The sequence below is a fragment of the Oryzias latipes genome, chromosome 24 (assembly GCF_053564925.1).
Source record: "Oryzias latipes strain Hd-rR chromosome 24, Olatipes_Hd-rR_3.1".
NCBI classification, from domain to species: Eukaryota; Metazoa; Chordata; class Actinopteri; order Beloniformes; family Adrianichthyidae; genus Oryzias; species Oryzias latipes.
In genome coordinates, this window is record NC_136260.1 from 5,662,358 (window position 1) to 5,684,906 (window position 22,549).

Here is a 22,549-nt window from a genome sequence, read left to right on the forward strand (position 1 = left end):
TGCCTTCCTCTGGTGCTGGTCCATTCTGTTTGCTGCCCTGTCTGCCTGTGTACCTCGACAGTTGATTTTTTTTTTTAATTTCCCTGCTTGGCAGCGCCTTTTGTTTTAGTATTAAAGCCCTTGTTTTTGGAACTGCCTTCCTGCCCTCTCTGCATTTGGATCCTTCACCAACACCTCGTGCCAGACATTAAAGCTCACTGCTGTTTGTTTTCCACAGGTTTGTTTAACCCTATAACAAAGCAGGACATCAAAATGATTAGCTCTTTTTAAAAATGTTAATGAAATTCCATTTTAGACTAAAAAAAGGTTATATCTTTTGCACGTTGATTGAGCTTTGATCTTCACAAAACTCTGGCTACTCCTGAATCAGTGACTCAAATCAGTGGATTTACTGCGGGCTACTTTCAGTGCTTATGGCTTAGTCACTGTAGTGTCATGTGTCATATAGCCCGGACACGCAAAGGTCACAAGGGGAGCCTAACTTGGATTATAGTTTTGCTGTACAGGACAGATGTGGCCTTGATGTCATAAGCCAGCTTTGGGCCTGTGTTTCGGCAAGTGTTTTATTCTTTGGAGAGATTTTTTTTCTTTTTAATACTGATTTTAGTGTCTCCATGGTGTCCTTTGAACTTTGGCAGAAACTTCACAGCACCTCATGCAGTAAAGGTATTTATAAGTCTGGGGAGGACATGAAGGACTTCATAACTTTAGAAAGGTCATTAAAAAATTAGCAATGCTTGATTGGTTTTGTGCACAGCTCTGAGCCCCTTCCTCCTGTTTGCAATGGTGATGGACAGGATGCCAGATGAGATTAGAAAGGAATCACCATGGACTATGATGTTTGCAGACGACACTGTGAGATGTAGTGAGAGTAAGAAACAGGTGCAGGTGAAGCTAGAGAGGTGGAGGTTTGGTCTGGAAAGGAGATAAATTAAGGTTAGAAGCAGCAAGACAGAGTACATGTGTGTGAATGAGAGGAACCCAAGTGGAAGAGTGAGGTTACAGGGAGATAAAGAAAGAGGAGGATTTTAACTATCTACGGTCAACACTCCAGAGTAATGGAGAGTGTGGAAAAGAAGTGAAGAAGTGAGTGCAGGCAGGTTGGAAAAGTGCCACGTGTGATGAAGAGTTTCAGCTAAAATAAAAGGTGAAACAACTGTGTTGAGAGCAGCCATGTTGTTCAGCCTAGAGACAGTAGCACTGAGGAAAAGACAGGAAGCAGAGATGGAGGTTGCGGAGAGGAAGATGCTGAGGTTCTCTTTGGAAGAGACCAGGATGGATCAGGAATGAGGACATCAGAGGATTCAGAGGTTTTGGAGATAAAGTCAGACTGAGATAGCTCAGACACGTCCAGGGGAGAGACGGTGAATATATTGGTAGAAGGATGCTGAGTCTAGAGGTCGAGAGGCAGACCAGAGGAGGTTTCTGGATTTAGTGAAGGAGGACATGAAGGTAGCTGCTGTTAGAGGAGAGGATGAAGAAGACAGGGTTAGATGGAGGAAGCTGATTCGCTGTGGTGACCCCTGAAGAGAGAAACCAAAAGGAAAAGAAGACAAAGATGTGTAACAAGCAAAAGAAAAATAAAAAAGGCTTTGATGTAGAGACATGAAAGTAAAAATAATTAATATCCCCAGAAGTAAAACATGCAAAAGGATTGGTAGGGACTTCGTGAGGGCTGTTTTCTTGAAAAAGATCAACTACACAATCATCTTTTGAACAGTCTGGGACAACACTTTTTATTTTTTTCCTCTGTAAACGTGAAAACGTATGACAATGCAGCACATAAACTTGTAAAAATGTTTGAAGCTTCACACCTCATACCGGTATTACAATTATAGGGTTATCCATCGCTCCACCTCTTGTGAAATGTTGCAGCCATGCAAGTTCTGGGCCACTTGACCAGCAAAAATATAAAGAAAAATATTCAACAATTTCAAATTCTGCTATGCATTATTTATATCAAGAGATAAAACATTCAATACAAAGACTAGATTCCAGCTACAGAGAGGTTGCCATGTTGGGGCAAAATTGTGACATCACTGGGAATAAGACTTGATATTTCGGTTTGCACTCCGGCAGCATAAAAATCTGTGACAAAAGCCTTTATGGCATTAACAAATTGAAAAAACAACAACATATGTCCTATCCACAGTACTGAGAAACATGGGTTTGATGACCTTTGAAATAAACATGAACCTGAAAAACCATAAAAACACTGAATTTAAGCGGAAGAAAGGTTTTCCCTGTAATTTCAGTTTTTGGAGAAATGGCAGATGTAAGGTTGGTGAGGTTGATGCATTTTGTCGGGTTTGTTTTGGCATATTATTTTACTGCTTCAATATAATAAACATGGTTTTCATGCCTGATTGGGCTTTCTTGTAATCATGCTTCCAAATCTTAGCATGAAGTGCAAATAAAGATTTTCGGTCCACTTCATGATGCATATGAACAATTTTTGATTTTTACCACCATCCTATTTACCTGAATTTGGAGATACATGTTGGCTAATGCGATAATTAATTCATAAACCTTAGTTTAAAAAAGAAAATCAAATAAAAAAACACACCAAACAACCAAAAACCCTACATTCTTGGGGATTTGCCAAAAACCAAGCAATCTTTTGGTTAAAAAAAAAGGTTGCTGTAGATTTTCTAAATGAAAACCCAAATTTAATCCCAAACAAGACTCAAAGTTCACTTGAGTTCAACTGAGTCTAAAGAAATAAAACAAATAAGCACTTGAGATCAATAAACGAAAGAGTTGTCCAACAATCAGATCCATCCAACAGTTGCATCTAATCTGTGAAACACTGTTAACGCTGACACGGCCGTTCAAAGATCTGCTTAACTCTGGGATTATAAGCAAACGTTGACGCTGCAGGTTAGTCCTAGTGGTGTGTCAAAACAGTGACGACACAGTGACTCAAATGGTGAAGTTCATGCTGCAAATGGACAAATAAACCGACAGGTCATTACAGCATGGACAACATTTTTATATCTGAAGAAATCATTGTCTTTTTCAGCAACCTTGGTTGTACCTTGATATATTGACACAATATGGATACTGTGTCAAATTTGATATTGAATCCCTTCTTCATAAAAAAAATACCAAAAACCCTTAAAATGGTCTGAACCAAAAGAGTTTGGGGACAATTTGGAGATATAATTCTGAAACACAGAAATACAGTTTAAACTTTGGTTAAGTGAAGGACCCTGCAATGGACTGGCAAACTGTTAAGGGGCCTACCCCGCCTCTGCCCAACAGTCGTGACCCAAAAAGAGATTCAGCATGTTCAGAAGCTGGAATGATGGATCTTACTTGAAGGTCAACAGCTTGGTTTTTCTGGTATGCAGCTGGCATTAACTTTTTAAAATAATTCCTCTTTTTCTGGAAGGATCTTAGCAAGTTCATAGATAATTAATTATTCCAGCTTTTTCAAACTCTGCGGGATTTTAGTTTTGATAGGCCTGCTTCGAATCAAACATGGGCCCCAAGCTTTTCTAGCAGCAACCTTTGTGTTATTCCTCAAGAGTTTAAACATAATTCTCTCTATTCATGACTCTATGTAGACAAATAAACTCCTCTTTGCCAGGCATAGCTAAACAGCCCCACATGATTGAACTTCCACCACCATGTTTTACTGGGGGGAACAGAATCACTAATGATTTATGGCTTTTCCTTTTCAGTCAATTCAGTTTGGTCTCAAAAATAAGATGAATCCCCAAAAAAAGTTTTCAATGCTTCTTGACTGGTAAAATAAATTCCACATCAGACTTGAAGGAAAATAAATCATGTCATGTCCAAAGGAACTTGTAAATGTCTCAGTGTAATTGGAAATAACGTTAAATAATTGCTAGAAATATCTGTTCATCTCTCCAATCTGATATCAGCAGGGTTTTTTTTTAGAATCAATCAGGCAAATGTATATTATTAATGACAGAAAAGAAAAATGATGGTGCTGATCCTTATTTTTATGCTGAAGGTTGCCTTTACGTGACACAAGAAACATTTCATTTGGAGGGAAATAATGCAAAGATAAAAAAAAAAAGTAAAGAATTAAAAAAAAAGGGCAAAGCAAGACGCTCAAATACTACTTAGACTAGATAAACCCCACAGGACTGACGGGGACAACAGCCTTGGTTGGTCTTTCTCTTTCCGGAAGTTTGGCATTTTTAACAGAAACAGTCTTCATCAACACAATAGGATTCTTATGAGTTCCTCTGCAGTTTATATGCATATGTGTGTACACCCACACTCACTTTATGTACACTATATACACTAAGGCAAAGTCCAGTATTATTCCATTTATATTTATAGAACAAAATAATATTGTCATAAAAAGACATTTGACATTGTGATAGTTGTGGGCTTTGAGACAGTTTTTTTTAAAGTCATTTCCCTTTTTGACTGATGGCATTTTAATCCAGCACTGTGAAAAATGTCAGGCAAAATAATCCGGAGGTCAAGTCTCCCTTAAGTCTGGGTAAGCCTCATGCAGGATAGAGTCCATCGTCTTGGTATTAGTTTGGTTTGGCAGTGCCGCTGTTCCTTTCCTAAACAGTACTTTCCATCTCCCACTCAGCCCCCTCTAACGTCTCCATGCCGTTCACAGAGAGGCTCCTCTTAGTCCAGATCCCGCTGATTCTGCGAGGTTTCCTCTGAAGCTGGGGAGCTCCGCTGTCCGGCGTCTCGTCTGTGTCAAAGGACTGGCTCTTCTTTGGCCTGGAGTCCAGCATGAGGAGCCGGCTGAGCCGGGAGTCCAGCGCTCCGTCCAGCAGCGGCACTCTGTCTCTGTAGCGTCTTGTCATGGTGCTGCCACTGGAGACTCCTGGCTCCCGGGCCTGTCCTCCCCACAGCTCCAGTGACGTGATTGTCCCGAGGAGATTATCCAGGTTTGACCGGGGTTTAACAGGGGCTGACCTTAAAATGTTGGCAAGAGTGCTGTTGGGGCTGTAGGTGCCCCTGGCTGTGGAGCCCGAGGAGGAGGAAGAGGAGGAGGTGAGGCTGCTTTGAAGGGAGCCACATTTAAACTCCACCCGCTCATCCGGAAGAGTCCCTTTGACCTGAGGCTCCGTCTGGTTCTGCGGCTGCGACATGACCAGCACACTGCTGGTGGTCTGAGTGTGCGAGTCGTAGAAGCTGGGCAGTTTTGCAGGTGGAAACTGAGGATCTGTAGCTTTGTAGCGCATCATGAGGAAGACAATGAACACCAGCAGGGTGGTCACGATGAGGCCCCCCACCACCAGGATCATGGTGCCTCCCAGCAGCTGGCTGCGTGCAGATCGGCACTGAGAATAGTCGACTTGGGTGAGAAAATGTGTGCAGCCCACAACGCTGGTGGCAGTGAGGGTGCTGGCAGCGTCGTCCCAGGCGGCCAGAACACACACGTCATAGCGGGTTCCTGCCACCAGATTGTTCACGGTGAAAGAGTTTCTTGAGGGCGCAATCATTCTGAAAAACACAAGAAACACAAGAGAAACTCTCAACCATCATAATTGTTTACACGCTAAAATGTCGGTGCAAACAGAGCAAATTAACTAGCTTTTTTTCCTCTTCCATCAAACAGCAGCCATCCTTCCATTTAATTGACCTCAAGTCTCTCCCTTTAGCACAAATCACACCAACAAATCACTCGAGGCTCAAACATATTAAAGACCGCAACAATTAAAAGAGCAAAACAGATTTAACAACATAAAAATGATTTGTTTTTAAAAACAAAAGAAATTTTTATAAAACAAAATGTAAAGTTAAAAAAAAAAACACAACAAGAAACCGGAAAAGGTAGGTACTATGGAAGATCGCTGATTGGATGATGACCTTTAAGTTTTGACGTTTGAGTTTTACAAATGCGTTTTCATTGTCCACCTACTGCTAAAATCTGATGATAAGTAGGGATCATCCAGCATTGCTTCATGTCAAATAACTTTCAGGTGTAATGATGGACAGACGTCATCAACCAATCAGAGATATTTCATAGTACCAACCTTTTCCAGTTTCCATCAAAAAGAAAAAAACATTTCAGAAAACAAAGGTACTTTCCAGAAATCAAAATGAAATGAAATGAAACAAAGAAGAACCCGGACATGATCCTGTCACGTCATTATGGACCAACCTCTCTGAGGAATCTTTCCAGTACCGTGTTGAATCTATGCCACCAAGGATTAAGGCAGTTCTGATAAAGTGGTCAGCAAGTGTAGTACTAATAAAATCAACACATGTCAATTAATTACATTCTTATTGACATGGATTGTGTATCTTTTGGACTATGATTTGCATCGGATTATAAAACGCATTAAGAACAAAACAGATAATGTGCAATGACTACACTACAATACCCAGAGGGGCTATGAGGCAAGTTCAGTAGTCACAGGGGTTGATGGGAAGTTTTTCTAGTGAACTGTGTTGTTCTTTATGTTCTCTTCTTTTACCTGCCTTTGCTGAGAGAGCAACACGACAGATGAGTCAAAACTTATTGACAATAACTCTCAATATTGTTAAGTTATAACACAAAGTAAATAAAATATAAAACAATACTTTCACTTTTTCACTTCATTATGTTGAAGTTCAGTACACATCACTCCACCAGACTCCTAACTACAGTACCCATAATGCTCCAACAATTCATCAAGTGGCTTTATAGTTCACCAAAGTTCCACTAAAACATTCAGAGTAACTTTTGAAAATCAGTTTAAGGTCAGTAAACTTGAATGCATACATCAGACGCACTTTTGTTTTTTGGAAAAATGGAAGGACATCTAACAAATGTTAAAAGCAACAACCGAAACATAAAATGACTGAATAAAGTGTTTCACTACAGAAATACAGCTAAAAAGCATTGAAAGTATTCCTAACATGCATGCTAGATGATACAATTTCTGGAAATAAAAATCCAGAACAGCTGCAGAAGGTACAAAATGTGCTAAATAATGACAAAATGTTTTGCTAAACATAATAAATGGAATTTAACATTTGCGCAATTGCTCACTATTTGATAACAAAAGAAAATACATTACACAGCAAAAAATTTAAATTTACAATACCTAAACTACTGAGCTTAATCAACCACAAGAAAGAAAACGAAAATAATGTAAACAGATTAATTATAAATGGATTAGGAAAAATGATATTGCACAGCTGGAAAAATGGGATAATACTAAGCAGTCCTTAATATGCTAAATTAGTAGATAAACAGCTAAAACTGAAAAAAGGAGTATGGGTAAAAAAATGCTCAATTCAGTGCTTGACAGATTAACATGCTGGACTTTAAAAAAAAATTTAGAAATCAACTTTTATGTCAGCAGACTTTTCTATAAAACAAAACAATCTAGACATTACATAAAGAGCTATACGACTTCCTGATAGAAAGGGTTCTTTCGGTTGGTTGTTTTCTCTTGGAAAATAAACATGATCTAATTCAGAAGCTTTCTTAAGTACACACTCAGTCTGAAACACCAGAAACCAGAAGAAAAGTGGAATGCATCAAAGGAAACCCTGAGCTTCCTTTACTGTGATGACCTAGTTAATGCTCTCTGCAGAAATATACAGATGTTACATCAACTCACCTGTAGGTGGCAACTTCGTCCTCTGAGCAGTTATACTGGAGCTGGTACATCTTTACCTTGGGGGCCGCTTTGCTTACTGTCCATTGGACCAGTGCAGAAACAGTTGTCACGTCTGAGACGGACAGTGTTCTCTCTGGCTGGTTTTGAGGACTCCCTTTCATCTTTGTTCCTGTGATGTCAGAAAGCTTGGAGTTTGGTTGAACTAGTGGCCCCGTGTCATTACTCAGAAATGGGATCTGCCTAATGGACACCTCCACTGAGGCTGTGGTTTCTCCGGCCACATTAGCAGCAATGCAGGTAAAAATGCCATGATCCTTGGAGGAGGTGATGGGGATCCTCATTGTTCCGTTCCTATACACTTGGGTTCTGGAGGAGTTTCCAAGCAGCAGATCATCAGGTGAGATCCAATGGATAGCAGGAGAAGGGTCTCCTGTTGCCTCACACCTCAAAGTGGCTGTCTGGCCCTCCAAAACAACCACCTTGTGAGTCTGCTGGATAAAAAGGGGTGGCTGACATACAAACTCCTCCTCTTTGACATCCCAAAAGTGACGACCCTTTAAGGGAGGCGGGGAGGCGCAGGTCTCCAAGTCGTTCTCCCTGTCCAGCCGTCGTAGCCAAAGCATTTCACAGTTACAGTGCAGAGGGTTCCCACCCAGGCTTAAGGACAGCTGGGCAGTCTCCGGCGTACTCAGGGTTGGTAAATCCTGCGCCCGAGCAAAGATGGGATCAGGGGGAAGCTTCTGCAAACGGTTTGAAGCTAGGTCCACTCTCTCCAGCATTTCCAAGTCAGCAAAGGTTCCTTCTGGAATGAATTCTAGTAGATTGTGGTCTGCACTGAGTTGGTGTAGGTTGACCATCTGTCTGACCGAGTTCCAGGGAAGAGAGACCAGATTGTTGTAGGAAAGATCTAAGTCCTCCAAAGCTCCCATTGGGTCTTCAAAAGCCTTGTCATGGATGCGCCCCAGCTGGTTGTTGTTCAGGACGAGATGCTGTAGGTTCACCAAGCCTCTGAAGTCATCAGAACCTATCTTTGTTAAACGGTTGTTGTCAAGATGGAGTGAGCGCAGAGTTTCCAGGTCACTAAAGGAAAAGGGCTGGATGTAGCTGATGGTGTTCCGGGAGAGGGTCAGGTCCACCAGGTCACTCATGTTTGCAAAGTCCTGCTGTGTGATGTGAAGGATGTAGTTGCCTCCCAGTCTGAGCTCCACCGTGCTCCGGTCAATGTCTGAAGGAACGAAAAGAAGGCCTTTGGAGGGACACAGAGTTCCTAGGGACTCTGAGAGGTTCTGGCAGACACAGTACTTGGGACATGCATGGACAATCATCACTGTGGCTACCATGACGAGCAGGCAGCAGATGATGTGGTCCATGGTGGAGACACGCGCATTAATCTGCATGAGAAAAGACAGGGTAAAGATGACATCCTTTCACCCTTTCTTGTTGATTGATCACAATAGACAAGGTCCGATGGGACCTTACTGAAGCTCAAATGTTGTCAATATTTCTGAGAAAATTTACCTTTCATTCAATGGTGGAAAAAATGTCCACAGAGTATTTTTACATTTGATCCAAAATATTTTCAAGCCTCTGACAGTACAATGCATTGTGATCCCTCAAAAATCAAAGCTCTGAACAGATTTTCAGATTTTCCATTTACAGCTACGTTCTGTAACCTTACTGTGTGTAAAACCTCTCTTAGAATGAGGCCCCAGAGCCTTTTTAAAGACTGTGACACACTTCACAAATGTAGACGCATGGCAAAAAGGTCCATGTGCAAATCATTATGCATTTTCATACGTACATATGAGGAAAAAAGAAGCACTTCTTCTAAATCTAGTTTCACTGCTATGAAACTATACAAGACATGCATGAATTAGGGACATTTCAACCACATACTTCCTGAGATTCTGGTGCAGAAACTTCTACATCTGAGACTCTCTTCACCTGCCAGAGGTTTAGCGACTTTTTCTCTGAATGCCCCCAATCTGTCCAACTCAGCCCCCAGTGTTCCCTCACACCAAGCACTGGTTCACACATCCATGTACTCTGACCCATCTTTCATACATCATCATCATCATCACTGCCACAGTCAGGTTCATCCGAGAACTATCGCCCACTCAACACCACAAAACCCATTGGCTCTATACTTCCTGACCTGAAGGTGCCCAAGAAGAAAAGACCTCAAGAAGGATCTGATGATGGAGCCTCCTGACATACTGGAGCCCTTGATGATGTGTTCACCTCTGCAGAGGTGAACACATCATCACGGGCTCCTCTCACTCCAGTAGCCACATGCTGGAACTGTTCTTCCCAGGTCAGCGCTGCAGGTCGTACAGAACCTGGGAGAGCTGACTGAGCTGATTCTGTTTTACTCTGATACATGGAAGAAACTTGAGAACACAACCTCAGAGAAGATGTGTCTACACAATTATCGCTATTAGCAGTCACCTTTCTGATGGATACTAAGTTGGTGAAACTATTGCTGGTTAATTGTCTCCTGCTGATTGTTATATGCGACTATAAATTTTTGCTACACAAAACCCCTTGACTTAACTGATGTAAATAGAACTGTGCTCCCCTGTGTCTCACTTGACAACACCAACTCTGCGGTTTCCGATCCACCTGTGAAAGATGCTCCAGCCTGCAGTCATTTTTAGATTCCACATGAATGCATTCTCTCCTTTGCTTCTCTTTCAAGCCAGATTTTTGTTCTCACAGTGCAACATACAATATTAACAGCTGCCACAAATGTGCGCTGAGGTCTGGTAAATCCGTGTGGCGTTTGTTCCCTTTGTGGGAAGCTCTTTCCCCAACACAAAGCGGACTCTCTTCTCTGCTCTCGTCTTCTCTCATTCTTAAGATGCATTTACATGTTTGTTTATTCGTGTCCCTTTTCCATGGATTTTATGGACCAATGTGGGCGAGATATAGCAGGAAGAAAGCACGTGTGCGTTCAGAGTAAAGTGGGTTGATATTTGGAAAGATAAAAACAAATGTGCAGCATCTAGATTCAAAATGAGCAAATGTTTAAAGTTCCACTCCAATCATCTTTTTAATCTATTTTAAAAGTGTTCCCAGTGGTCTTTAAATTATGATTAAGCCAATTTTAGCCAAAATAAAAAATAAAAAAAAGTTGTTTTTTTGGGACATGGTTTCTGCTGAGTGCCAGTAGTTCATAAGAAATGTACCTCTGAGTTGTGGGTGGGACCATTGGTGCAGAGCAACCTCGCCCACCTTCCCCTTCCTGTTATTGAAAGCTCCCTGTTTACACTCTCTCCCACTAGCTTACAGCCCCTCACAACCCCAAGCTAAAATTAGCGGTGCAACAAAAATGGTGAGCAACATTGGAGCTACCTAGACGTAGATCCAGATTCCAGCTCAGACGAGGAAAACGAAGACGTTCGTGGATCTATTTGTCTACAAGTGGATGCATCGTAATAGAGTGGAGCAAGGAGCTTCTGGACTTTCCTTTCCAGTGTCTGTTACAGCAAATGAACAGATGCTGCAGTAACTTGCTTTTACTTTTTCCAAAATGTGATGACTGAGAGCAGGCATCCATGTTTTAATAATGTGATCAGAATTTAGCTTTTGCACTAAAAAATGCATGAGATCTTCCTGAAACTATGTTCCTGGGGGCTTTAAAATCTTAATGTGCTTTTCTGAGTAAACGCAGTCGTAACAGAGAAGCACGTTTCCTTTGAAAAAGACAACACAAAGTGGTTTTCAGCTTCTCTGGTCCTAGTATGAAGAACCTTCCATGTGTGAGTTCAAATTTTCGCATTTAAAAGACCTAAATGAGCAAAGTAACCACAAAACACCCTCATACCAAGGGGACAACTCCAACAGCTTCTGATGCAAAGAAAAGTCAACAAATAACTCAAGGGTTAAACAAATAGTTGGTTCCTCAAGACATTTAATCAGCAAAGAAAAAGGTGGCAGAAAAAGCACATTCTAATCACGGTGAACTTTCTGACTTTTTTCAACCAAAAAAGGCACCGCAAAAAAAATCACCAAGAGGAAATCAGATGTGTGAGATGTTGCCATGACAAACACATCCATCATCAATTCAGATGACAATGTCTAAAATGTGTGGAGTCCATTGACTGTATCTGTGAACTGAAGTGAGTAAGTCTGACGTCACCCATAAAAAAAGGCCTCACTTCTGGCTCCTACCACATAAAGTCAATTCAGTCGCCATACGGGAACCGCCATGTTGGAGCCAGACAATGTCAGCAAGCAGTTGTTGGTCTGAGTCATCGTTTCTATAGCAACCAATCAGGCGTGAGCTTGTTGGAAGTCCACACCTCTATGACTTTCGAACACTGGAGGTAAGACAACATACTTTATTCGAGGCATCTGATTGGTCAGTTGAAAACTTAAATAACCACAGAAACAAATATCATGGAAAAAAAGATTATAAACATTACAAAAAAGGAGCAAGAATGGTTTTTCCAATGAGAATGACTGAGTAATAAATCAAAATTTGCATTATTGATGCTCCAGATATTTAGCAAAAGCAAACTTTTTTTCCTTATTTTTTCTTTTCTTTTAAAATTATCTGTAAATTTGAGAAGTTCACAGCAAGTCTACACCAAAACACAAAAAATGCTGTTGTTACTTTGGAGCCATAACCAAAACGTTCAATTTAAATGTAACTTTGAACACATTTTTGGACCACACACACAAAAAAAGGTTATTAGAGAAAAAAAGTTTTCTAGATTCTAAAACTAAATGAAGCTCCAACTATTTTAACATTTTGTGTCTTTCCTAGATTTTTGGTGACCATATTTGCCTTTCTAGTATTGTTTTTCCCCAAATCTTGACTTCTACCACATAGGTTACCGAATAAAAATGTCATTTTTAACACTATGTATCTTTAACAAAACATATTTTCATTTAGTTCTACTTTGTGTTCATATTGAAATCTTTCATCTTAGAGCATTTATGACTCACCTGCAAACAGCTGAGATTTGGTTTCCAGGAAACTGCTTTAGAAAAAAGGTCAATGCCATCCCTGCAGAAAAAAAACACAAAGACAACATGAGGATGAAATAAAAATAATTATAAAAATGAGAACAACAACAGAGAAATTGTTTATTTACAAAACCAATGAATTGCAATTCCGTGGTTCAGTGTTGCAAACCACACTTTCCCACAGTTTGTTAAACATATTTGATCACTCTGCAAAACTTTTACCATTTCTACTTTCTGAACACATTCAAGGCTAAACTAACAACAGTTGAAAAAGTGTTTCTGAGGATGAACCCAAAGAAAAAAGACATGTGATAAAAAGGGATAAGATTTTCCAAGTTTTCAAATGCTAAATAAAATCGTTTGTAATTGCAGCTAAAGAGCATTACGTTAAATGACACAAAAAGAATACAACAAAATAAAAAGCATAAACGTGACTGGAAAATTGTAAGGACAGCTGATAAAAAGCTAAAAACCTTAAAATGGCAGGCTAAGTATTATAATGTGCTTGATAAAACTATTCAATCTCAAAGTTCGTATAAGTTATTGTCATAAAAAATAATGAATGCTAAATGAAATATTGAAACTTGGAAAACTGCTTGAATAAATCAAAACTGATCAATAATAACCTATTTGCAGGAATTGTTTATTAGCTTTAGAAAAATACAGAAATAAATCAGAATAGATCCTGTTTAACAGAATGAGAAGAATGTAAAAAGTAAATCACGCTGAACAGGATTTTAAATGCTAATTCACATGCAAAAAAAGTACTTCAAAACTAATTAAAAAAATAAAATAAAAATGATAAAAAAATTGTGGCTGGAAATATCTTAGATAATGCTAAAGAATAATGTGTTGTTTCAAATATAAAAACCAGATAAGCGAGGAAAAGGGAAAAAAATCAAAGAGTGCTGAACAAAATAACAGAACTACTGAAAATGAAGATCAATTAGGAATTATTCAGAACGTGTAAACGAGATTCGAATGAAGGTTTGACAGTTTTTAAAATCCTGCATAGCTAATTAACCAGAAGAGTCTGTACATCACAAAAAGGGAATAACGTGTAATAAGTACATGTTAAATTAATTGCATTTAACCAATTGTTGCTACATGTTAAACTGGAAAATAAAATAAAAAAACATTTACAAATGTTAAATAATCTGCTGGAAAAATAACTAAGTTACATCCTGAAATGGAAACATTTTAGTTTTAGTTTAAGGTCTCAGAAAAATACTACAGAACCAGAAGTTAATGCTGCCATTTGACAGCTCTGAAACATAAAAGAAATGTAGAAACTTTAATAGTCATTCATGCAGATTCTGCTTTTTATTTAGATTAACGTGAACACAAATCAATAAATCCTAACAACAATAAGGAATTTTCTAAAGCAACTGAGTGTTTGAAGCTGTAAACATTTACAGCACAGGGTGTAAACTGTGGTAATTAATAAGATTAATAAGCCAGAATGAACAAATATTTGAATGTTTTTGTCCATCTCTGCTTCACCTGTCAATGCAGAGCAAACCTTTAAACGGTCAGCCATCGAGAAAAGGAAGGACGAGTAATCAAACGATCCTTTTTAATGGTGAGTAAAGGGTGTCAGAGATGATTCATGAACATGCAGGTAAGAGCTGCTATGAGCTGATGACTCAAAGACGTGTTCTCTGTTCTGAGAGACGTCTGATCGTTGGGAGCAGCATCAAACCCGGCACACCAACAAGCTCCTAACGCTTTTGTCCGGCCCTCAGTTCAGATTTACGACGAGTTCTGTGTCGATTCCCGTAGACCTCAAGATGAGGCTTAGGCTGGGTTATGTGAGAGCACCACGACACGTGGCTTTATTTATAGACAGCAGATCCGCTGAGAGGCCTTAGAGAAGGTATTACTCCAGAGCCAACCTGCCCATCAGGAAGCTTAGAGCATTTAGCAACAACAATAACCAACCCCCCCCCATGGGAAAAGAAAAAATCCATTTTGAAGAGATGAACTGATGAGCATGATATTGGTGTCCTATACAGATGAGTGAAAATGTGTTTTATAAGAAGGTGCGGTACAACAGGTCCTTCGATGATGGTCTACTCCTGACAAAAACATTCAATGCTCCACCGCTTTTCTAATTCTGGTGTTTTTCTTCTTTTTCTCTGAAAATACATGTATAGTGAATATGAGTGCTTTAGAAGAGCTGTATAAACTTTATTTTATTTTAACGTTGTTAAACGTATCTTTAATTGATACCTTGATGCCTGACACCCAGAGCTGCAGTAACAATTGAATTTCCCCACATTGAGCTCACCAAAGTTGATCTTATCTGATCGTATACAATGTTGTAGCAGAAGGGAAGCAGAGCTGAGAGTCTTTTTTGAAGGATTTCTTTCAAACAAATCTTTACATTTTGACAGCAGAGAGTAGAGCACTAAGTACAGCACAGAAAGGAGTCCCCTAAGCTAAGGTAAGACCTGTACCTGTGCATATCAGCGTCACAGCAGGGCTGCCGTCTGGTCTTGCTCTTTGCTGTGCTTCTACTATTTAGAGAGACCAGAAGATTACGGGTTTGAATCCTCAGTCAGGTCAGACTCTGAAAGTGGGACACAATTTTTTCCTTCTGGACTCTCAGCATCAAGGGTTTGAGCGGGGAGTGAAACTATCGACAGGTTAGCCATTAAAAACTGTTTATTACAGTCTTCACAAAACACCAAAAGCAATAGCTTGGGCTTTTATTTTGAAGGAACACTGAATGTGAAATTAACTTCATTGTAAGCTGGTCCGTTAATGCTCTTATTAAACTTACACCTAATAATTCATTCTGATTGGCTGGAGGGTGTCAAGCAGTGATAATGGACACCAAAAAAGAAGTTCCGGCCAAATAGCTTGAATATTTTATTTTATTGAGCTGGTCTAAAGGCTAATAAGTTAAAAACAGAAAGTTGGCACATAGGTGGACATACGCCATTCCACGGTTTATCAAAACGCCTCCACGTTGTCTGTTAGTTCCTGATAATGGACGCCCCATCAGGCATTTTCACTTACATATCAATCAAACATACTAAACAAGAATCTGTTGCTCAAGTGATGATTGATGATGTCACACAGCATTACTTACTAATAAATTATACGAGTTTCACTGTGTTTTGGTTTGATTCTGTTTTTTTGTGAAGGAGCCGCTTCTAAAATATAGAAATGCAGGTTTTGACTGAACTCTTCCATCAAAAAAAGTGAATAACAACCCCCCCCCCCCCCAATATCCATCATATTGACCTCTAAATGAAACGTTGAGCTTGTTCTAAAGACGCTATGAGTCACTTTACTGTGGTAGTGGGTGCGGTTTGGTCATGTGACCTGGGAGCTCCATACATGCTGTAAATGTGTTCATGTCCACGCATGACGTCTATTCAGAGATCTGAGGCACACAAAGTGCCTTTTCAGTTCCTTTGATTATGGCGTAGATAAATAGAAAGAAGTTGGAAACACACGTCTGATGACTTTGAATCAAAACATTAAAATTAACAAAAAGTACCAATATTTAGAAAACAATCCTGTCTGGATTTTTCATAAACTTCATCATAATTTTTTACATCTTTACGTTCCAGTTCTCTCTCCTCCTCCGTTTGTCATTAAGTCCATCGTTGGATGACGTCATTCAAAGCCAAAATGGCTTCCTTCGAATCTGCTTATGCACCAATGTGACCACTTTTCAAATCTGCTGGATTTGATGTTTTTTTATTACAAAAAAACCAACAACTTAAACTAAAAGATTATACGCAGCCGCTCACTAAAAGCTGAACTGGCTTAACACTAAAATTTGTGATAATCAGAGGATTTTTGCGTAAATCTAAACGTGCGCATGGCTGCAGCTTCCTGTTGAAACTGCCCGACCCCACAGTGCAAAAGCAAGGTGAAACAAATCATAGCTTTGACAAAATTAAGCCATGATTATGGAGGGATTAGTAGTTTCACTGTGCCGCCCAGCCTGAGAATCAGTGATGCACTATGGAGAGAATGAATACCCCCCCCCCCCCCCCCCCCCATACCACAGGCAGAACAGGAAGTACCTCCAACAGGGCGGCAGGATGTGAGCTGGAAGGGGTTAATAGAGAAATCTGGGAGGATTAAAGTCTCTGTTTGCGCTCTACTTCACCTGAATGTGCACTGCTTGACTGAACATGCAAATCCTTTGCAGGACAGTAAACATCTTCCAGACTTCTCATTAGTCAGTTTGTGTGCATTATTCAACATCTGGACAGAAAAGCCGCGATGAAACATGCGGTGAAACACAGAGGCAGCTGAAACCTTTGCTGAGACAGAGGTAGAAAGGCGTCCGCAGTGACTGACTTCCAAACTACAATAGATTATTGATTACTTGTAATTGTTGTCAAAAGTGGAAATCCCTTATTTTTCACTACTACTGTCTCAGAATTGTAATGTGCTCCATGCAGAACTCTGAAGTTACTCTATTTGCTGCACTTCCTGCAGAAGCACAACATCACAATAGGAAGGGATAAAGTAATATCCTAGATTTAGAAGAGGGAAATGACAATCTTATATATACATATATTTGGCTAAATTGGTGGAACAACCTTCATTTTATTCAGTTTTGTCCATAAAAAGGAAAATATAGGCCATCTACTCAGAAAAAAGGAGAAACCCAGGAACACACAGAGAACCTGAGGCCTGGTGTGCTTCAGAGAAGCTAAAACAAAAAGTGCTGCCAAACAAAAGTAGGTTAAAAAGACTGCACTAAGCCTACTAGAACAAGACTGGCTCCGCAGAAACACAAGGCGTTCTGTATGAGAAGCCATAAGAAATAAAAGCATTTGAGTCCAAATTTTGTCTCCATAAGTTAATTATTCATCTAATTCCTAGTGCTGTAATAATTAGAATATTACTTAAACTCCAGCAATAATGCAATAAGCTACTATAAAACAGTAATTTCACTGTGGAGCATTACTGAGTTAATCCCAACACTGGCAGTCAGTGCAGGCTAAAGACCAGCTGTTAGTCCACAAATATGATAAATATAAATCAAATGTGCTTTAGGCTGTTTCTTGTGGTAACACATAAACTCATTTTTAGGGGGAAATTGTTTCAAACTCCTTTCACACATTTCTCCATTAGTCCTGATGGTTTGCTCATGACGCACCTGAATGCTTCACATCATCAAACAGGCTGATAGTGACGGAAAAATGTTGGGCAACACTAATCTAAAAGTAAATGCAGCTGAAAGGAAGCTAAAAATTGTTAAACAATAGCAGAACATCTTTTGAAATCCCACTCCGATCATCTTTGATCTATTGTAAAAGCTTTCCCAGTGGGATTTGATTCATAAATATGATCTTTTTAGCCAAAATCCAAAAGCCTGTCAGTAGAAATTCAACAAACTACCCCGCTCCCCATTACTGCGAGCTCTCTGTTTACACTCTCTACTGCTAGCTTACAGCCCCTCACAACCTCAACCTGACATTACTAGTGGAACAAAAATGGTGAGCAATATTGGAGCTATCCAGTCGTGCAGTTTAGATCCAGATTCCGGCTCAGACAAAGACGTACATGCACCTATTTGTCTGCAAGTGGATGATCAGAATGGAGCAGAGCAGGAAGACTGTGCCCCGCCCCGCATATGTTACAAAAAAGACCTTTTTCAAACAGCTTTTTTATCTTCTGCTCCGAATTCACAACAATTCGAATGAAGAAAAACTCAGAAATTTTACGCTTTTACGCTTAACTGTATTTATATATGTTCTCCATCATCAGAAAAATGCCACAAGAATGCATTAAAAACACCCCAAACGCCATTTTTATCAGTGAATCTTTAAGAGCTGAGAAAATGTTAAGAACTACAGAAGAGCTACTATTGAATAATAAAACTCTAAATTACATTCACAATTCATAATAAATAAGGCAAATTCTTTGTGCAAAACTAGCCAAAAGAGGTGAGAGGATTAAAGCCAAACAATGTTTAACAATGAGAATAAAGCTAAACGGATGAGAAAGGTGGATTCCTCAACGGCTGCACCTCTTAAGGAGAGATAAACACAAGGGAAAGCACACAAAACAATACTAAAAGCAAAAATGATAAAATATGTCTAAATGCATCAACGTGGCTGCAGAGGACAGTGTAAGGCTGATAAACAAAACTAATTAAGAGTTAGTAAAAGGTACAAATGATATGGAACATAGTTAAACAACGCTAAGATGCAAACCTAAATGCAACACTTCAGCTTCTGGAAAGTGTAGCAAAACACACTTGTGTGCTTATCAAGTGGTAAACATCTGCAGTTTTATTCATGTGTGTATTTATGAAAAGGAGCCCAAACAGCAACAACATTAAAAATATTGTACTGTAATAGCATAAATGACCATAAAAATATGACACTAGATGTTGACTGTATAGCAAAAATGATTAAGAAAACCCCTTAAAAACACAATTAAAAGCTAAAAAAAATGTTTGAATATAGGTGGGATAATGTCAAAAGATTTCAATTGCTTACTGATGCTAAGAATTGTGTTTTAAAAACTGCATTTGCTGGAGAAGACGCAATAACAGTTGTTTCTGCAGGATGAGCTTTGAGGCTTTGCTCTGCAGGAACAGCGGCCTGCACAGACGGGGGGCTGGGGGGAATATCCGGATGAAGGGGTCCTCACTCTTCATCACTTTGCTGGAAACTCTGAGTCAGCCTTCACTGCACGGGGATCAGGATCTGCACCTGAACCTGGACCTGCGCCTCTGCGCCGCCCGGGATGAGCGCTTCAGGGTGGAGGAAGGATCTCCTCCTCATCCTCTGATCCTCCAGCTGAGATCCTGCCGGATGCCACGGCGCGCCCGCAGCCCCGCTGCCCTCCTCTGCATCAGACCGGCTCCTTACCTCTAGTCAGCGGTGTTTTTTGGTGCCTGTCAGGGATTAAGCCGTTCTGACTGCAATATTAATTCCACCGTGGTTGTGTCATGTCCATCATCCGGTTTGTCGGTTAATCTGCTGGCGAACGGGAGCAGCAGCAGCGCGCGGCTCCGCCAAACCCAAAAGAGAGTCGTTTTCTTCCTGGACGTGTCGGTTCTGCGGAAAGGAACCGACATGGTCCAGCCCGTTAGCCGCTCAGACTGCGCCGGGGACGGAGCGGGCGGCTGCGGCGCCGGTGGAACACCGAACTGTGCGACCGTCGTATTTGTGACTCCGAAAGGAGGACATGCTACGCAGTTTGCGTAAGACCCGACTGACGGACAAATAATGAGAAATAAACAAGAAGACGCTACAATTATTAAATTAAAAAAGAGCATTTCATCAATAAAAGTCTAGCAGATTATTTCACCCAGTCTCATAATCATACATAACAATAATAATAGTAATAATAATAATGATAATAAAAGCATTTAATTTAACAGCGTGTTGTTTGAATTTGTATCTGTTGACACATCTATTTTTTATTATTAAATCTTTTTTAACATCACTTTCAACTCAAGGAATAAAAAAATACAAAAGAGAAAAAAGATTTTCATAGAGACAGAACAATTGTATGCTCTTTGGCGCCCTCTGCTGAGAAAAACGGCATATTTAACTCACATTTTTAAAATTATTTATTTATTTAACCCTTATTTATCCAGGCAAGACAGATTTAAGAAAAACACCTTAATGTCAACAAAGGCTACATTGGAACACTGGAATGTTCCAATGTTCCAATGTTTCCAACACTGGAAAAAGGCAACTTTTTATTTTGGTTTATTTCAAGCAATCAAAACAATACACAGCACAATACAATCAACTTTCATACATTCATACAAAGACGTATAAAACTTAGGATAATTAGACATTAAACATATTTTAAGAAAGAAAAAACAGGTGTTACAGAAAAGAGACAGAAAAGAAGAATAAAACTGAATGAACACACTACAATTTATTATTATTATTCACAGACAAGTCACAAGGCGCTTCACAGGTTAAAATATGTATACATAAATATAAAAACATAAAAGATAAAAAGCATAAACCACGTAAAACAATTATTTCAAGTCCAATAAAAGCAGTTTCAGTTAAAATGCTGTGCAAAAAGAAAAAGTTTTCAGTTAACTTTTAAAAGAATTCACAGAGTCCAGGGAACGCGGGGACAATGGAAGCTCATTCCAGAGTTTGGGAGCGACAGCCTGGAAGGATCGGTCTCCTCGAGTTCGGAGAAGTGTGCGAGGGACCATCAACATTCAATTATTAAAATAATTAGAATCACAAAACTAGGTTACAGCATCATTTTTCTTTAAGGATCCTGTCCAGGTTGTCCCCTGAACAGGATGAATGAATGAATAAGGAAGTCCAATTTATTGAAGAGTAGAGGGTACAGAGGTGGGTTTTGAAGGAAGCGTTAAACATTTTTTTGCATATGCTTACTAGCTAAACTGTAAATGACATCTCCAAAAAACAAGATAGGAATGGTCATTTGGACCAGTTTCTTTTTCTTTGCCTAGAAAGAGAGAGGCCTAATTTTGAGTTTTGCTAATTGTCAAGGTGGGCTGAAAACAAAGCATTGTCTGGCCAGATTCCAAGAAAATTATACTTAATCTAGAGGGATCCCAGCTAGAGAGGAGATGTTGGTAGGATTTCAAGGAACATCTTGTCAAGCCATATGATTTTGGACTGTGAAACATTTAGGTTGAGATGTCTTCTAGAGAGGGGGAGAAGCAATATTCTAGGACTGTCGTCAAAATTGAAGATTCTTAGAGAGTCATGTTAATGTAGATTGGAAAAAAGGTGTCCAATGGTAGATCCCTGAGGAACACCTGTAATGAAACAAGCTCAAGATATTTGTGATTCAGTTCCATTTAAAGACCCACTTTGAAAGTAGTGTTTGTGTTCACTCCAATTCTTTAAAATAGAGGTAGAACTTTCTTTTAAAACCTGTATCATGTAAAATAACAACCCAATGTAAAAGACTTAGACATTGAAATATTAGTATCACATTTATTCAAGATGAGCTTTGGACAGTCTGGTTGCTTCAATCCAGTGCTCCTTTTGTATGAACTCTGGTTGTGTTTACTGACCTGGAAGAGACTTTCAGTGGAACACAACACTCAAATATTAGCCCAATTGCTTTAGAACGAGTTAAGGCTGCACCGCTTGATAGATTGGAGCTTTACGAGTACTGTAGTCAGGAACCTGGTGGAGTAAAATATACAGTGCCACCCATCCATCCATCTTCCATTGCTCATGCCCGGGCTGGCTTCCCTTGCCCATTATGTCCTCCAGCTCCTCTGGGGGGACCCCTGAGGCGTTCCCAGGCCAGTTGAAAGACGCAGTCTCTCTATTGTGTCCTGGGTCTTCCGCCCAAAAAGGACATGCCTGAAACTCTTCCCCAGGAAGGCGTCCAGCAAGCATCCATACCATGATGTCTATGTGAAGCTCTCCTCCGAGCTGTCACTGGTTGACCGAGCTTCTCACACTCTAAGGGAGCTCCCAGCCGACCTATGGAGGTAGCTCATGTCTTGTATTCAGGACCTTGTTCTGTCATGACCCAGAACTAATGATCTTGAGTATTGGAATGAAGATAGACTAGTAAATTGAGAGCTTTGCTTTCTGGATCAGCTCTCGCTTTACAAACCGCATAGCAATGGACACTGCACCAATCAGCCTGTTGATATCACATTCCAATCTTCACTCACTGCCAGCTATGTGAAGCTCCTACCCTGGAGAGTCCTCAGTAAGGCTCCTGGTCCCCATACTTGCAGAGTACCCTCTACAGCAGTGGTCCCCAACCTTTTTAACACTATGGACTGGTATGATGTCAAAGTTTTCACAGTCCAGTCTTTCAAATGTAGGCTGAATATAACACTACAATGGGGGAAAAGAGATGTGACCGCTTTTATTTTGACAAGACATTGTACATCACAGGTATCCTCTCTACCTCCCACTCATGAAAAAAAAAAAGAAAATTAAATGTAGTTGTGGAAGTCAAAGGCTCCTCTGTCTGCTGGCTGGGTGTTTTCCCCTTGGCAAACAAACTTTTCAAAGATATTTTGCCATCTTAAAATAGGACAAGGA

General features: G+C 39.9%; 1 protein-coding gene across 2 annotated transcripts; it reads right to left on the bottom strand.

The window, feature by feature from the left end:
- Positions 1-1,710: 1,710 nt before the first annotated feature.
- Positions 1,711-19,727, bottom strand: LOC101157661 (leucine-rich repeat and fibronectin type-III domain-containing protein 2). 2 transcript variants are annotated; one of them, XM_020714893.3, is made up of 4 exons: positions 19,394-19,727; positions 12,516-12,576; positions 7,563-8,953; positions 1,711-5,451 (listed from the first exon to the last, which is right to left on the bottom strand). In XM_020714893.3, exons 3-4 carry the CDS (start codon positions 8,930-8,932, stop codon positions 4,554-4,556), a joined length of 2,268 nt encoding a protein of 755 aa, XP_020570552.1. In that variant the 5' UTR covers positions 8,933-8,953; positions 12,516-12,576; positions 19,394-19,727; the 3' UTR covers positions 1,711-4,553. The 2 variants fall into 2 exon arrangements, with proteins under 2 accessions (XP_020570552.1, XP_078798924.1); XM_078942798.1 differs by having other exon boundaries at positions 19,019-19,727.
- Positions 19,728-22,549: the final 2,822 nt, after the last annotated feature.

What these genes read in the sequence shown, in the direction of transcription:
- LOC101157661 (XM_020714893.3), bottom strand. Translation starts at nt 8,932, where the DNA reads ATGGACCACATCATCTGCTGCCTGCTCGTCATGGTAGCCACAGTGATG. An exon ending in GACGAAGTTGCCACCTACAG is followed by an intron (nt 5,452 to 7,562) that starts GTGAGTTGATGT and finishes TGTGTTTTTCAG; the next exon opens with AATGATTGCGCCCTCAAGAA.